Below are 18289 nucleotides of genomic sequence, written 5' to 3' on the forward strand. Positions count from 1 at the left end.
TATGAGGAGCAAATATCGTAGAGGGAGACCAAGAGATGAATACAGTAAGCAGATACAGAAGGATGTAGGTTGCAGTAGTTATTCGAAAGTCAAGAGGCTTGCACAGGATGGAGCAGCATTGAGAGCTGCATCAAAATAGTCTGCAGAATGAAGACTACAACAACAGCAACAGCATTAGAGAAACATCTAACACAAATCGAAAACATCACGAAACAACCAAGCACGATGTACAGCTTTTTTAATCCATAGTGTCAATACGTATTCCAATTTCTTTTTAGGAGTCATAAGCTGAAGTGACGTCATGATCACGTGACGAACTAATATATACATACCGGTTTGTAAGGCTACATATAGAGTTATAAGCACCAATCAATAATCTTCCAACTGAGTCGTCATCTTGTCCTTAAACTGTTTGAACTCTCTCTCTCCCTATTGATTTTTTCACCATACGAGAGACTCACGAAATCCTTCCCTTCCCTCCATAGAGAAATTACACTTTTAATTGGTAAATGGTTATTTGTTGCACGTTCTTGATCAAAGCACTTGAAAATTCTAATTATTTCTCGAACCGTTGCGTGCAAATGAAAAGTAATTAAGGATTAGATCGACAAAGATAGGTAACAAAAAAAATGGTTCAAATGGTTATGAGCACTATGCGACTTAACTTCTGAGGTCATCAGTCGCCTAGAACTTAGAACTAATGAAACCTAACTAGCCTAAGGACGTCACACACATCCATGCCAGAGGCAGGATTCGAACCTGCGACCGTAGCGGTCGCTCGGCTCCAGACTGTAGATAGGTAACATATTCTTATGGTGGTTTATTATCAATAGTAGTGTAGTGGGATTGGAGCACATACTGTTATGTGTTTTCAGGTAAGCAATTTGTAACAATAAGTCAACTGTCTAGATATGTATCTTTGCTCGTCTTCGCATTCCACATCCTTTGCCTGTACTACAATAAAATTATCAGGTTTAAAGCGCCGGACAGCAACATTTACAGTGTATCCTCTTTTCCTGTTTCTCGTCTTTCTTGTTAGCATCGTTAGAGCAGTAACAATACTGACGTACGTTTTAAAGATGTCACCACGAACCAACCAGCCAATTATGTAACGTATTTTTCTGTCGGTAGTGCAATATATATATTAATTTTAGGAGTCACGAAAGGAAGCGGTGTCATGATCAAGTGATCAACTTACAAGAATGTATTACTTCCCAATAGACAAATTGCGAACTACATACATATGATTTAACAGGCAGTAACGTAAGTCTGCTCGACAGATTGGTTCCCTTAGATATGAGGAAGACGAAATTTGTTCCATATTTTTGCCAGCATGACTGTCGGGGCTCCTCTTTATTACAGATAATCTCCTATTTACTAGCATGAAGACAATGACTCTCACTAACTTTTTTTCAAATTCTTAGCATTAGCAGAAACCGCTGGGAAGGTGGAGCTTTTGCAGACATATTTGTGAGTGCTTAACCGCAAATAATAAACATGTTTCCCAGTATCATCATCTTACCCGATCTTGATTCTATAGCAAATATCCGAACCCAGTAACTAGGCTGACGAATGGATTTCAATGGAGACAAATAGCCAGTTATCCACTCCATCTAGCCATTAATGAATGTCCTATTAAATCTAAATTCTTGCAATGCGTCCCTTACTGATTTTGAAATGGAATTTGATTACGACGAATAGACGCTTATCCACATGTACAACACAGAATTCCACCAACATACAGTCTACAACACAAGTGTCAGGATCGTTATTTGACAGTTTGTGTAATCGAGTTCTACGTTACATAGCTAAAACTATAGACACACGGAGCATATTTTTATAACCCATCATCGCTGCTGATTACGTGGAGCTTTGTACTTCCACACAAATCATCTTCAACCTGTAAGTGTTTGCTTTAATTCTCCAAAAGGTACTGGTTCCCACGCCTGTCTTAGTGTAAGTGTATGTGTAGGACAAACACTGGAATGCGTTTTAGATACCAATATGATCAACCTTTGCTAACATCAAATGATTTTTGTTGATGATGATTCTTCATAACAGGAGCAAAAACCTGTGCATAAAGACTAAGATGACAACACTTCATGTCACGTGACCTTCCGGTCACAACTTCTAAATCCACTTGTAAACTCCTAGCCCAATTACACTATGTTGTGTGGGCTGTAACGTGGATACCTCATGGGTAAGGTGCTGGAGTGGATTAATGGAAGAATACTTAGCCATAGGGGAGCAGGCCACTTACTAGGAAGGCTGACTACCAGGAATGACTAGAAAGAAGCACCAGTATAATCTTTTATCGAAAGTAACAGCAGCGAGAAACACAGAAAATAACTAAGGTACAATGTTTATCCAGGTAATGCAGATCTGTTGCTTAATGAAATACATACAGCAATTTATGTTGTGTTAAGTGCTTGTACATGGAATAAGAGCTACTGATGATGATCTCTACTCAACGTCAAAGACATATGGTAACTGTAGAATCACCCTACGGTAATAAGGAAAGTCATGTACAGCATAGTGTATCGTAAGTGGATTAAATTTCGAAGGGTAAGTAGCAAACTCTGTGTAAAGGCGTGGTATATTTATGAGATTTAATTTTGGTAGCAAAGAATGTAAAGAAGGTTGGTTATTAAATATTGTTTACACTGAAGGACTGTTTAGGATAAAATGGTTCATGGTCATAAGTGGCCGAAGTTAGGGAAAATATTACCCGAGAAATATGTCCTCAGCAAGCATTTTTATCTAGCATTACTATCGACTGAGATGCATGCAAGGATGGCTAATGCTGACCGACCAACTTCAGAGTGTAGTACTTTTTAGGGGTGATGTAGCAGCACTGTTGTAATGTAAAAGGCACAAGAATATGCTGCTTGCGAATAATTATGTATCTTAAACGTAAAAAAAAAAGACTTCAGTTCTAGGCTATAATGAGCACACGTCAGAATTATAGCCGACGAAAGCAGATGGTCTCGAAATTTGTTTAACCGTGATTAGGTTTCTTCCTGGACGTTAGTAGAGACTGTTTTAGTGCCGACCTACTTTAATGTGTAAGTGGAGGACACAAGTTCTGTTTATTGTACTATCTGTAATACTAGATCGCTTATATAAGAAACAGAGGGAATGACCTCAATGTTACACTGGTTGAGGCCATGGGTCCTCTTCCTATGTAAGTAACAGTACGAGAATTATAAGGGAAAAATAATGATCTAATCGCAATGTTCATTGAAAACATGAGTGCTGTTTCTATCCAAAGACTATAATATAAAACAAATGCAAAATTATGAGCTTTTGCTCATCAGTGTTGGTAATAAATCGAATACTGTTGCTGCTACTAATTAGTGGATAATCAAAAGCTAGTTAAGTAACATGGGCAAGTGAGTAGTGCAACATGTAATGATGGTAACTGTAAGGTTGTTATGAAAAAAAACATAGTGATTTTCAATTTAAAGAATGTGCCATAAAACAACTGACACACTTATGCTGAGTCGGTTAAGTTCAGAGACAGAACTTGATGAGTGAATACATTGGTGATACCACTTGGATGGTGTCCAGGGGTAATTTACTTAGAAGAAAGGTAGTGACTAATAGCAAGCATAAAATTGTGCCACAACCATATATCGAACCGCTGGAGGGGGAAGGAGATTATGTGTTGATATTCATGAGGAAATATAGCACATCCTGGATGTCATCACTATCGTCCTTCAGTGCCGCAGTTCCATGAACAGTTTGTAACAAGTAAACTGCGTATATGGTACCTACGTTAAAGATAGTATAGTTAAGTTATGTTGGTCATGAATAAACAAACGCCTGTTTGTAATGTGTACGGTATGTTGAAAATTGTTTATACTGTGCGCTGTTGTTCATTGTGTTACACTGATTCGGGGACGCTGGAGCAACGGTGACGGACTTGCTACAGTAAGGTATGTCGTCGTTAGAAGCTGGTTACCGTACTCGTCAAACTGATGGTCATGCCAAGTTGGAAGATGTCGTCGTTGATACACCGGCCTTTCATCATCATTAAAACGATGTTGATGTGTACTGTAAAAAAACGGAAACGTTTTGTACTATTTCAAATCTGTATCAGTTAATTGCCTGATTGTCGCCATTGCATTAATTTGAAACTAATACTGTAAGAGGTCCATGACTAAGGAATTTATTGCTAACGCACTCGAGCAGATGTAATTTCGATGCATTGCTCACGCGCTGCCTGCGATATGTAAGCTATAAGAGAATCTCAAACCAGAGAGCAGTAGTAGTTGTAGCTCCGTCAGTAGGAGTAAGTAGTAGCTAGCAGTTGGGTGTATGGAGTTGGCGGGGCCAGTCGTGGGGACAGATGGCGGTGCCTGAGCAATGTATTGAAAGGTTGTATGTGAGCCACAATTTTATTGAGAGATTAGTCACATTGTATTATTGGTAGGTTACGGAATTTATCTGCGGCGAGGTTACACTAAAATGTGAATGTTATAACTATTTCTACTGTTGTGACATTACACTTGGCGACACTGCCAGGATCGTAATTGTTTTTATGAATTTCTGAGAAGTAGTCAGTCATATATCTGCTCTTATTTACCTAATAATAAACGTAGTTTGTAGCTGGCGCAATGCATTTATTAATTTGTCACTCCTTCGTTCACAGATCATCGGCAATTTATTGTGTTGTGTTTGGAATCTTATGGGACTTAACTGCTAAGGTCACCGCACAGTCCATGACTGTAGCACCTTAGACCGCTTGGCTAATCCCGTGCAGCTGGCAATTTATTGCTCTTTGTTGTTATTGTGTTTGTTCCATTTTTGCTTTGTCTTTGATTTTGTGCCAACCATTGACTTGTGAAAATGCCGCAAAAAACTGCCAACAGTACATCGTGATGCATAATCAGTGAAAAAGCCGACTTGAATAACTTGACTGATAATATTAGCGACACTCAGTTTCATAATGATAATCCTCGAATTACAGATAATAAGTGTGGGCCGACCACCAGTAATTATTCTAATCTACATGATGAGCAAACAAATTTATTTATGTCCACAGTAAATTTAACGACAATTGATGACGCGCACGTTCCGTTACAATGAACGCTGCCCAAATTGACACACCTGACTTGCAAAATTTACACAGTGAACAGATAAATGTTTCTAACGAAGATGAACAATGTAGTCAAAATATGTCAGATTTATTTGATTCCGATGTAGTGACCAACAGTGCACATCCAATTATCAAACCTTTTCGTGAATCAGGGAATGACCAAATGATTACACAAAACGTGACAAATGCAGATACGCCATCACACAGCATAGAAAATTAGAGTCGCTCATTTTGGTATGGATCAAGTTGTGGCAGTATTGCTACAACTTAATGAAAATCTCAAACAGTAGAATGAAAAACAAGACGACAATTATAAACAACTTAATGAAAATCTCAAACAGTTGAATAAAAATACGACAACCTTAATGAATCGAACAAAAAACTTAATGAAAGTTTGAAACAGTTGATTGAAAAACACGACAGGTCGTTTAAACAAATTAATGAAAAACTTCACACCTCTATTGAACAGCTTACAGATTACAGCCGTTGCGGATCAATGTAATGAAACTAAAAAACAATTGCGTGAGAAAATAAAGGCCAGTGTCAGGAATAGTAGTGAAGAGATACGCAATACACATGCAGCCACAACAAAATTACTTAGAGATGAAATTAGTGCAGTTGCTAAACTATGTTCAGAAAACGCAACAAAGTTACGCGACGAGTTTAAATTAATGTCAGGAGACCTTTCACGCAGTCTGGATGCGAAAGTCGACAGGAAATTTGAACAACAAAACAGCCAAATTGACGAACGTTTTAATCACCACCTACAAAACAGTGAAATGCGTTACCGTAAATTGATACAGGAACAGAACAAAGTAAAGAAACAAGTCATGGAAACAATTACTGCACAGAGAGAGGAAGACAAGTGTAAGTTGTTTACGAAAGCAAAAACATACGTAGACAACAACATGGCTACAGTATCAGACGAAATCAATACTATCAAACAGTTGAACACTGAATTGCACGATAAAATATCCGATCTTGAAACAAAAATAGACTTTTAGACAGTGACCAGCAGACTTGAACAACTGGAATTAATACAGGATCCCGATGTCATTAAAGCAGACGTTAAGAAATTAAACAAAACCACACGTAGAATGCATAAACAAATTAATGCTTGTGACACTAAAAATGACGATCAGATAAAAGCACTGACTGAAAAATATGATGAATTGGCCAGTCGTATTGACGTTATCGAAAATAACAATGACACCATATCAGACGATACGTCACCAATTTCGTTCAATCAAACACCTTAACTCCAAAATTTACAGCAGACAATCAGTGAGATAGGTTCATCCAACAATACACTGCGTAGATAATTGTCATCTTTACAGCAAGAAGTGACAGAAATGAAAAATGTTTCAGCCTCTAACACGTCACAGCATATGCCACATCCTGAACATTTGTCACACTCACACAGCCAGTATAATTTAGGTAATTTACAGAGAGTACGTGACTTAGATTCCAAACAGACACAGACAAATAGATTCTCATGCGATCATGAATCTGCTCAGACATTCAGAGACGATAATTTTGATTACAAGCACTTTCTATCACTTAGAAAATTTAAGGTATTTAAGAATGACAGAACACAGATTCACCCTTTGGATTGTATGCAACAATTTAGCTTTGCTTTTCCACCAACTTGGCCCGTAACACACAAACTTGAATTTATTTGCAGTTTTTTGGAAGGCGAACCGGCAACTCGTGTGAGACCGATTGCGAGGCAATGTTATTCGGTAGAAGAATTTCAGAATGTTTTTCTGCCAGCGTATTGGTCGAAGATGACACAGCGCAGAATCATGGATCAGTTAATTAGCTTACCGAATTACGAGAGCTCAAATTTTCCCATGGACCACAATTTCGATCTGCGATATGGACACGTATGTTACGAGCTAGAAACATTTCTCCGATCTATATATCCAGGTATCATGCTTCTTCGAACCCTTCTGAACGACTGATGAAAGAAATTGGTAAACTATGTAGAATATACTGCCGTAAAAGACATATTGGTTGGGACACACACATACTCTCATTCCAGGATGTAATTAACTCCATACCAAATGAATCTACTATGCTATCTCCGACTGTTATATTGAAAAATGTTGAACTACCCAACAAAACTAAAGAGTTAGTATCTTTTCCTACATCTCGTCGACTACGCCACCGTGAAATAATTGACATTGCGCTCAACAACATCAAACGTGCCGCAGAGCGCCGGAGAAGACAGCAAAAACAGGTTTGTACACGCCGTGACTTTCACATAGGACAGATGATATTAGTACGCACACATTATTTATCCAACAGAGGAAAGAGTAGATGCAGTAAATTTGAGCTTCTATATGCAGGTTCATATAGAATTCGCTGCGTTCAGCACCCCAGTGTAGTACATGTCGAAACTTTGAGAACCAGAAAATGCAAGGGAAATCACCATATTTCCAATATTAAACCCTTTATTGAATGAACATACTTTATGATTTATCACACTGTAACGCCATTTCCTGATATATATATGACCACTTATGCAATTATATCTATGTGACTACTTACTGATGATGATCTTAGTTTTTCTTGGCAAGAGCCCGGCAAGGTAAGGTTAGCAGGTCGCTTTTCTTGTCGTTATATATCAGACCGTGCACGTTTTCCATTTTTTTATGTATATATGATGGGTTTCCTAACGAAAGTAGAATTTTCTCTGTATGCACTATGAAATCTTTAAGATATAACAAACACCAGTCGACTTTGACATTTTGCCTTATGATATCCCAATATCTTGACTATTCTACATTTTTTACTACTACATTATGATATTGTGTGTACATTTTCCCACTTGAAAACTGTCTATGTTTTGGTCTAATACGTGTTCTGTCATGCTATGCTGTATGCTTAGCCATACCACTAGAAACAAGTTTTCATTTAATGGGTATATGATTTAAGTGCAAGATATTAATCCATATTCATTATTTTCAGAAAGCAATACCGTGTAAAAGAAATAAATTAAACAACCACAGTGGTTTACTATGAAATGGAAATTTTACCATCGGAATGTACGAAAGAAAACGCAATACCTTGTCATGAAAAGTAAATGGATCAGAATTAACAAGCATTAACAAGAATATACTATACACATTGTGTGATAGCAGTCTTGACTTATTATTTTTCTTTCAGAATACGAGGCGATTATTGCAGGATGTCAGACAGATCGACACATGTTAATTTTAGTGATGAAATGTGCTAGAAGTAATAAACTCTATAATATATGAAATAATGTATTAATAATGAATAGTTGTATGAGGAAAATGGTAATATGAATATGAATAATGAATAATGAAGTGTGTATTTTTTGCAGATGATAATAAATGATGATGAACAGTTGTATGAAGAATATAGTAATATGAATAATGAAGTTTTTCTTAGCAGATGGTGATAATGATGAAGTTTATATATTTTCTATTAGTTAAGAAATGCTATGTAGTTATTTAAGTATTTGTTGCAGCTCTTTTTGACAATATGTCATATGTCGCATAGTATAATGACTGAATGTTTTGGGAAAGACAGTTAGAGTACATACATATTAAGTACACGTTTCTTACCTGTTAATTCGAAGTTTACTACTCTTCAGCATAATATGAATACATTTCTTCTTTCAGCTCAATAATCCACTTTATATTTTTTCCAGGAGAATCTTTTCATGATATTAATATGCTGCAAGCACTTAGTTATTAAACCTGTTCTAGACTTGCATTTTCTTTTTACCAGCTATGTGTATCATTAATGAATGCGATCACATATACTCTACTTGTTTCATAACCTTGATACAGCTCACTCATGCTGAATGACGTTATTAATCCTTATTTCCAGCAATAAGTCAAAAGCAAATATTTTCATGCCCCAGCAATTGACTATCGACCCCAACGCAATGCATTGTTAGCACAAAAAAAATTATTAGCATTCCCAACTATTACCAGTATACAACTAAATAATGCTACCAGTTTAAGATATATTTCTAGTCCTAAATATAATGCAAATTTTTCTGATGTATTAATTCCATTATGTCTATGTATTATTGGACTACAGACCTTGAGTACTAGTTACAATGTCTTACATTTTAAATATGTCTTAAGTCACTTGCATGATATCATATATAAACACTAGCAGCTTGATGCTACACGCAATAACTCCTGTTTTGAATGATGACTTCTGAATAATGCATAATAAATGCTTTGTAACTGGCCAATGAGTGCCAATAATTACTGTAACGAGATGACTTATGATGCCAATGATTGCTGCAATGAGATGACTTATGAATGATGTTATGTAATATTTCATACATACTACATAAATGCTTTGTAATTGGCCAATGAGTGGCAATAATTTCTGCAATGACATGACTTCTTAATAATATTTTGTTATATTCTATAAATGCTATGCCAATGATTATTGCAATGAGATGACTTATGAATGATGTTATGTAATACTCCATACATACTACATAAATGCTTCGTAACTAGCCAATGTGTGCTAATAATTATTCAAATCGGTTGCTACACTAGTGTAATTCTGAATGATGACTAGCATAAGACTTAATGTATCCTTCACCTTCTTACCTAATTACCACCAATTACTCTGATATCCTTATGCCCTGTCCATCCTCATGATCATGAAGCACTCTATTTGGTTTTTGCAATAATTCTACGTTGATGTAAGTGTATGGATTCTACCAGAATGTGGTGTTGACATCAAAATACTTCAAGGAAGAGAACTTCAGATTGTCTCACGTGGTGTGCTTCTGTAGAAAGATATGGACTTTTAGTGCAGCTATGTGCAACTCACTGTGCTACAACCATAATGCTATCCTTCCCATTCCTTTCCTAGTTCTTATAAAATGCTAAGGACTTTTACAGATTGTATGCACTTTATCTCATCTCTTAATGTGATCAGTTCATGTAAAGATGCTGAAGACTTCTACAGTGGGTATGCACTTTATTTCATTTCCCAATACGTTTAAATTCTTGGAAAATGGTAAATAATTGTACAGTGCGTGTACACTTTGTCATTTCTTAATATGTTCTGTACTTATATTATTTATCAATAATGTTATATGTATGTATATACTCTGTGACTGTAGTCTTAGTAAACTGAATAGATTATAGAAAAATCTGTTGCTCATAGCAAGTCCAATTGACTCACCATCGCTGCCAAATTTTAACCCCCCCCCCTTCCCCCAAAGGAGGGTTGGAGGGTTATGTAAGAGGTTCATGACTAAGGAATTTATTGCTAGTGCACTCGAGCAGATGTAATTTCCATGGATTACTCAAGCGCTGCCTGCGATAAGTAAGCTATAAGAGAATCTCAGACCAGAGAGCAGTGTCGGCTGCAGTAAGAGCAGTGTCAGTAGGAGTGAGTAGTAGCTAGCAGTCGGGTGTATGGAATTGGGGGGGGGGGGGGCGGTCGTGGGGAGAGATGGAGGTGCCTGAGCGATGTAGTATAAAGTAAAAGCAGCCGCGCGCGTATGTAGTTTGTTACAACTGAATTTGTACTATTGTTATATCAAGTCCCATGTAAATATTTTTAAAAATCTTTTAATAATAATATTTCTTATAAAATTAACTTTTGACAATCATTCATCTGAATTTAAAGATTTTACTAATTTCTCCTATCGATGGTCATCCCGATTATCGTAAAAACAAATCAGTTGTTTCTTTATATACATGACAAATCTAGCGGCCAGAATTACACTGGGCTGTGCCAGAAAAATTTCTTGTAGGAGCAGATATATACGCGTTATCCGGCGACTTCATTGAGGTAAGAATTTTCAATTTATTCAGAATGTTCTTTCAGGGCCATGACGCAGCATTGCTGACGTCCAAATTTACCAGTTTAGATTCACAGTCAGTTAATTATTGAAAGGTTATACGTGAGCCACAGTTTTATTGAGAGATTAGTCACATTGTATTATTGGTAGGCTACGGAATTTATCTGTGGAGAGGTTACACTAAAATGTGAATGTTATAACTATTTTTACTGTTGGGAGGTTACAATATGTTCGAGCAATCAGAGTTACTGTTACTAGGTTAATGATGTGAAAATGTAGCTAGTATGAAGGCAAATAAAACTGCACAGAATATATTATTTGTGAAAATTTAAAATCTGTGTCGAGAAATTCTTTGCTTCAAGAGTGTTTGTGTTTGATATGTCATGACAAATGCAGTGAAGATAATTGTACTGAAAAGGAGGAGAGCTGTTAGCTGAGTGAGTCTGAGTAAAAGGAAGTGGAATATCTTTTTAAAAGGCAGTTAAATTCTCTCTATGTGTTCTCGTGTTTGCAAAAGTAGAAAGATGGTTTTTTTTTTTTTTTTTTTTTTTTTTTTTTTACATTTTCTTGGCGCTAGTTCAGAGATGTGAGGTGTATAATTGCGCTTATGATTGATTATATGCGCTCATATCGCTGGTTGTCTTGGCAAAGGACGATAACAACAGCATATTGAGGTACGAAAAATCTAGTAATGCTTGAAATTCCGATGAGATTTATTTACTATGGTGACGTAATTAGTGCCCGCTAGTCTTGTTAAACAAGAACCTGCTGGGATAAATGATTTCTTCGGAAGTGGCGATGGTGATATCGACAAATTCAGTCCTAGCAGATGATCTCATGAGTCACTTTAAAGATTAACTAGGTCATAAGGACATTGGTACAGCACCAGAGCTGTGAAAATCGTCGCAAACCTACTCCTACTAACTAATTACAAGGTCGTGGCGATCGACGAACGCGGTGAATTGTATAGTAAGAACTCGCCTCACGTTGCAACCTCACGTCGAAATTGTTTAAATTCGGTCTCCAGGTACATGAGGCAATAACAAAACGGAAATTCCGTCATTGCAGTGACAGGAGGGTGACATGGGAAAAGAAACAGAGGTACCCATGGATGACCTCGGAGCCACTGGAGCAAAAATGATTTAATGGAATTACTGTTAGAATAGAAGAAGAGCACCAGTAGACGAATATTGTATTCGGTAATTACCGTTTTGACAGGGAAAATAAAACTAGAAGTAATTCTGAACAGTGGTGGAATTAAATCGAGGAAATGTTACAGTGTGCATCACCTCACTAACATTAAACCTTTTATTGATTGGAGCTTTTGAGAGAGTGCCACAACGAATACGAAATTTTAGAATGAGTAATGTTTGTTATTTAGAGCTTCTTCCTTTTTCCGAAAATTTTTCTTTGTAATCAGTTTGTGACTGTAAGAATCTCTGTGACAAGTAATATGAAATAGTATTAAGTGTGGTGTTTGATTACTGAAGGATGGATTTTTGTTTGCTGCATTTTCTGTCCTGTGCATCTTCGTGATGTTCTCTAGTAAATTTATGTCGTCTGTTTACGTAAACTGGCACGGCACGATGTTTGAATGTTTTAATATTTTTCCTCTTATCTCGGTAAGGCTGGAAGGCGAATCAATCGTCAAGAGACGAGAAGTAGAGTGGACGACGCGCAACATGTTTATTTGTGGCGGATTTGGTGTCAAGTGGATAATTTATTGACGGACTTCACGAGAGAAGCAAATATCCGCTGTGATTTTGCAGAAACAGTCTGGTGGAGAGGAGGGATTGTTCTATCAAGTCACCGCGGACGTGGTGTAGGTTTCCTTCAATAGTTTAGAGAATACCAATATTTTTAATTATGTTCTTAGATGGAAACGACAGTCGCTGTTACGGCATCACTGTTGTGTTATACTAAAATCCACACCTAATGCGCGTTTAGAATCTGCAGTCGGATGTGTCAACTTTGGGAGAATTTTGATTTACACTGTGCAACACAATTAAACGATCACTTTTTCAAAACCCCATAATTGTCTGCCATTAAAATGTAGAAGCTTGAAATTTGTCTCAAAGATGCATACAATTTCCCTCTGAACTGGAGCAAAAGCGTAGCGCCCTGAGACGTCACTTTCGACCTCGATAGCGCTTCAAACAGCGAGGTGTCGACACGTGCGAAGAAAAGGCCACAGCTCAGAAGTTGACTTCTAATGTGGCTAATGAAGTCACATTGGTGCCAGATTTCACCACAATTCGACCGAAAGCCACCGTGGAAGTGCCACACGATGGGAAGGTTGTCACATCCCCTCTTACACACATTTCAACCCCTTCTTTTGATGCCTCTGCGTTGGGGGTCAGAACACCGACACACTGTGTTGAATTCAGGTCATTTTCTTGTGGATAGCCGAGGAAGACAGTTCACACACACTGACGCTCAGTATTGACACGCAAAGGCTTAGGGGTTCCCATAAAGTGCGTCAATGAAACCACCCCTTCCCTTGGTGCGTTGACTCCCACACACTTCGCAGTCGCAAACGACAGTTCGCAACGCGACCAGCAACAGGACGACTTTCTTGACAGCCTTTGACGCTGCTGACATCCCTGGACGTTTCAATTTCTCTCTGACGATACTGTGTGGCTGCATCCCCATTTAACGAACATGTTGGAACTACTAGGGTCGGCTCAAACCCATTCGACGAAATTTGAACGTGCACCGAAGCATCGAAGGGTGCTCATGATTTATCAGCTCTCCTGTGACGTGATCACGGGCGAGGGCGACTTTGAGACACGCGTGAATAAAACGGCAAAGGGTCCCTCTAAAACCACCAGCTCGGCAACACCCACGGTTGCATCTGCCCACTTTAAATGAGAATTTTTTAAACATGTATTTTTACAGAGACAAACTCTGAAGTAGTACTAGGCGCGTGAAAGCAGAAACCTGGAACCAGAGCGGTGTCAAGGGGTTGCCTCCGGTTAATAATCCTTAATGTCTCGTAACATCCGACACCTAGAGTTCAGTTACGAGGGCCTTTCCTTTCTCTTCCACGAGACTCAGAGGGCCATAGACACGGGTTCACAGGTAGATGCCGTGTTTCTTGACTTCCGCAAGGCGTTCGATACAGTTCCCCACAGTCGTTTAATGAACAAAGTAAGAGCATATGGACTATCAGACCAATTGTGTGACTGGATTGAGGAGTTCCTAGATAACAGGACGCAGCATGTCATTCTCAATGGAGAGAAGTCTTCCGAAGTAAGAGTGATTTCAGGTGTGCCGCAGGGGAGTGTCATAGGACCGTTGCTATTCACAATATACATAAATGACCTGGTGGATGACATCGGAAGTTCACTGAGGCTTTTTGAAGATGATGCTGTGGTGTATCGAGAGGTTGTAACAATGGAAAATTGTACTGAAATGCAGGAGGATCTGCAGCAAATTGACGCATGCTGCAGGGAATGGCAATTGAATCTCAATATAGACAAGTGTAATGTGCTGCGAATACACAGAAAGATAGATCCTTTATCATTTAGCTACAAAATAGCAGGTCAGCAACTGGAAGCGGTTAATACCATAAATTATCTGGGAGTACGCATTAGGAGTGATTTAAAATGGAATGATCATATAATGTTGATCGTCGGTAAAGCAGATGCCAGACTGAAATTCATTGGAAGAAGCCGAAGGAAATGCAATCCGAAAACAAAGGAAGTAGGTTACAGTACGCTTGTTCGCCCACTGCTTGAATACTGCTCAGCAGTGTGGGATCCGTACCAGATAGGGTTGATAGAAGATATAGAGAAGATCCAACGGAGAGCAGCGCGCTTCGTTACAGGATCATTTAGTAATCGCGAAAGCGTTACGGAGATGATAGATAAACTCCAGTGGAAGACTCTACAGGAGAGACGCTCAGTAGCTCGGTACGGGCTTTTGTCAAAGTTTCGAGAACATACCTTCACCGAAGAGTCAAGCAGTATATTGCTCCCTCCTACGTATATCTCGCGAAGAGACCATGAGGATAAAATCAGAGAGATTAGAGCCCACACAGAGGCATACCGACAATCCTTCTTTCCACGAACAACACGAGACTGGAATAGAAGGGAGAACCGATAGAGGTAGTCAAGGTACCCTCCGCCACACACCGTCAGGTGGCTTGCGGAGTATGGATGTAGATGTAGATGTAGATGTTCTTATGCAGTTCGCTGCCCAATAATTTTTGCTACGTAAATGAGTTCATGGTAAGAAATCCGTCCCAGTCGGTCCAGCCGGAACAGATCACAAAAGCCGGCCCTGATGGCCGTGCGGTTCTAGGCGCTACAGTCCGGAACCGCGGGACTGCTACGGTCGCAGGTTCGAATCCTGCCTCGGGCATGGATGTGTGTGATGTCCTTAGGTTAGTTAGGTTTAAGTAGTTCTAAGTTCTATGGGACTGATGACCTAAGATGTTAAGTCCCATAGTGCTCAGAGCCATTTGAACCAAGATCCCAAAAACGACCGAAACGTTCGTCAGGTCGGCTCTTGCGAACTGATCTGTTTATTGTTCCATATATTCCATGAAATTAAGTGATACAGATTTTCGTCTATATCATTATCACAAACGTAACTCGGTTCACAACCAAGATATTTAAAATGTGACTCCCGTTCAAGTAATTTGTAGTTAATGATTGTCTTCGACTTTATTAACTTATGTCTTACGTAATAAAACTTTAAGATCGTATTCTATGAATATTTAATTCAGTCGAGATACTCCTAACTGGAAGTCATCTTTTTTCTTGTATTATTACTCTATGCACTTATGTTAGTGTATTTGTCCACTTTAATTCCTGGATAATTATCTGATTTACTATTGTGGAGGACACTAAATGTAAATACTGAAAAAAAACAGCTCAAAAAGACCACTCCTGTCTCTCTCCTTCATTGATTTTTATCTCATGTGTCCTTTCTCTCTTGTATTTATTACTATTTTGTTTCACGATATATACTTTTGATGCCTTTTATGAGGTGTGGCGAGTAGCCATTGTCATTCATTATTTTCCACAAGTGCTAGATGAATAGATACATTTTTTGTAATTAGTTCTATTTGCCACCATAACACGCAGAATGTGCTAATTATTAACGATTGTTCAAAGTAGATTGTCACAGCTTCAATGACGTGATATTCTCACAAAGTTTTCCATTGTACCCGTTAGTGGAACTTCCTGTCAAAATGCAAACCTGAAAGTTGATTCGGTTTACCTACCCCCAAATATTTAACAACTACGAGCGCAATAAGTCAATTTTTACGTTTTATAGATAGAATTATTCGTTGACATGTTTGGCTACGTAACTTTCGGGACAATCGTTTCTAGACCATGTTTCCTTATCTCAAATTGATTCCTCCGTAATACCTGGCCGTTTGTATTATCAACAACACGCTAACACCCTGTGTAGCATCTATACTGCTCCACTGATTTTATACAAGAGCAAAATAATCTTCGAACCTAAAAATAATACAAAATTTATAAAAATTTCTCTTTCTACAATAGTCAGAATGTGCATCAGGATAAATTAGGTGACCCTGCCCTTTGGCATCACCGCTATATTTCTGTTTTGTCCGTCCATGGAATCAACGCATCATTCACAACGAAATATGTGCACTAATCTAATCTGACAAGCAGGAAATGGAATTGTTCCTGTGATCAGATACTGTCTTGTTGCATACAGCACCGTCCGACTCTGGTTGGGCTTAATTCTTGCCACACAGTAAATGGGAGGATTCATTATTCGACTAAAATTCATCTTAATTTTACTAGGTTGTGAGAGTTACCTCCAACTGGTGCCGTAATATTTCTCTGAGCTAACCATTTAGTGATGAAATAAAAGTATGATCAGACTTATAAGTTTGTCTGTAGTGTCATAAACTTATAGTTTTCACGTGAAAAAAATTAAGTTACGCGATTAATTTTTTCTTTATTTGCAGGTGTGGTACATGACTGGAGTATGTACTGAAATCCCCACGCCACAGTGGCGTAGAACGCCGCTAGAAGAACCAAAACAAAATGGCGTTACACAATGTTAGATTGTAGTATCGTGCGGTAATTCGATTTCTGCATTTGAATGGGATCCAGGCACAAATAATCCATTCCTAGTTGGATTAGATGTGCAACAACCCTGCACCATCATACGACACAGTGGTTAGCTGCCTCAGAGACTTACAATGTGGTTAAAGAAAATCTGCATGACGAACAACAAAGTGGCAGGCCAACTCTCTGTGAAAAACGGGAATTGTAAAAGACGTGGAGGCCCTGGTGCACCCAACGCCGACGTATTACAATCGGAGTGATAGTGGAAAAAGTTAAAGCAGTCATAGATCAGTTTCCAATATCTTGCGCGGCAGTTTAAACATACAGTCGCTGCCCGCTAGACGGCGCGACTGCTCACATCCCTTGAAAAAGCTCCCCGAACCGAGACAACAACAGAAATATTGCAGCTGTGTTTGGCCAGCCCAGATGACTGCTTTGGCCACCTGACCACCATGGATGAGGCCCCGAGATAAAGGAGCAAGGTAAACAGGGAAAACATGAACATTCACCGCAGCCTAAAAAGGCGGAGGTGTTGGGAACGTGGTGTTCAGTTTGCTAGGAACTGCCGTGATGTGGCGCTAACAGTTTGCTAGGAACTGCCGTGATGTGGCGCTAACAGATTATGTTCGTAACGAGCAAACTGTCACTGGAACATGCTACCATAATATGTTGGTGAGATTACTGAAGGCCGATGACAGAAAGCATTACAGGAAGCTGTCGAAGCGAGTGCCTATTCTGCAGGCTAACATCCTAGCTAATACTGCTTAGAACATTGACACACATGCTGCTTTTCACTCACCCCTCCCCCTCTTGAGACGGCACGCAGTGACTTCTTCTTGTTTCCTCGTATGAAGAAACTCTTGCATAGCATGCACTTTCAGAAGATAATGAGATGATTCTAAAGTAAAACTCTTTTCTGAGCTGACAAAACGCAGACTTCAACAGGAAGGTCTTTGCCAAGCCGTTCATTGCTCAGAAAAATACATTGAATTGAAGATTTAATATGTACAAACAAGACGAACGCCATCCCTTCTTACGTGGTTTGCTCCCTGACCACCACCAGCTTGACGTTGCTTCTCACCTGCCCCATATGCTCCGACGCCGCCGCGCTAAGTGTGGCCTTCACGATCAAAGGCAGCTGCTGAGCCGCCTCTCCTTCACCCTTCCTGAAGGCGACCCTCACCCTGGACATATGGCTGCCGTAGCCGGCTCCAGCCTTGTTCGCCGGTTCCACCACGATGGACTCCACCGTGATGGTGTCACACGACAAATACCTCATCAGGGCCGCCTCCATCATGGAGTGGTCGATATAGT

At 39.0% G+C, this 18289-nt stretch overlaps 1 protein-coding gene across 1 annotated transcript in view; it reads right to left on the reverse strand.

Moving 5' to 3' along the window:
* LOC126158635 (uncharacterized) overlaps nt 1–18269 on the reverse strand; it is a 30373-nt gene extending 12104 nt beyond the window's left edge. The window contains exon 1 of the mRNA XM_049916458.1: nt 18057–18269. Within this exon, the coding sequence (XP_049772415.1) occupies nt 18057–18269 (213 nt within the window). The remainder of the gene's footprint in view (nt 1–18056) is intronic.
* Between the last annotated feature and the right edge of the window lie 20 nt (nt 18270–18289).

This window comes from Schistocerca cancellata, chromosome 2 (genome assembly GCF_023864275.1).
Source record: "Schistocerca cancellata isolate TAMUIC-IGC-003103 chromosome 2, iqSchCanc2.1, whole genome shotgun sequence".
Taxonomy (NCBI): domain Eukaryota; kingdom Metazoa; phylum Arthropoda; class Insecta; order Orthoptera; family Acrididae; genus Schistocerca; species Schistocerca cancellata.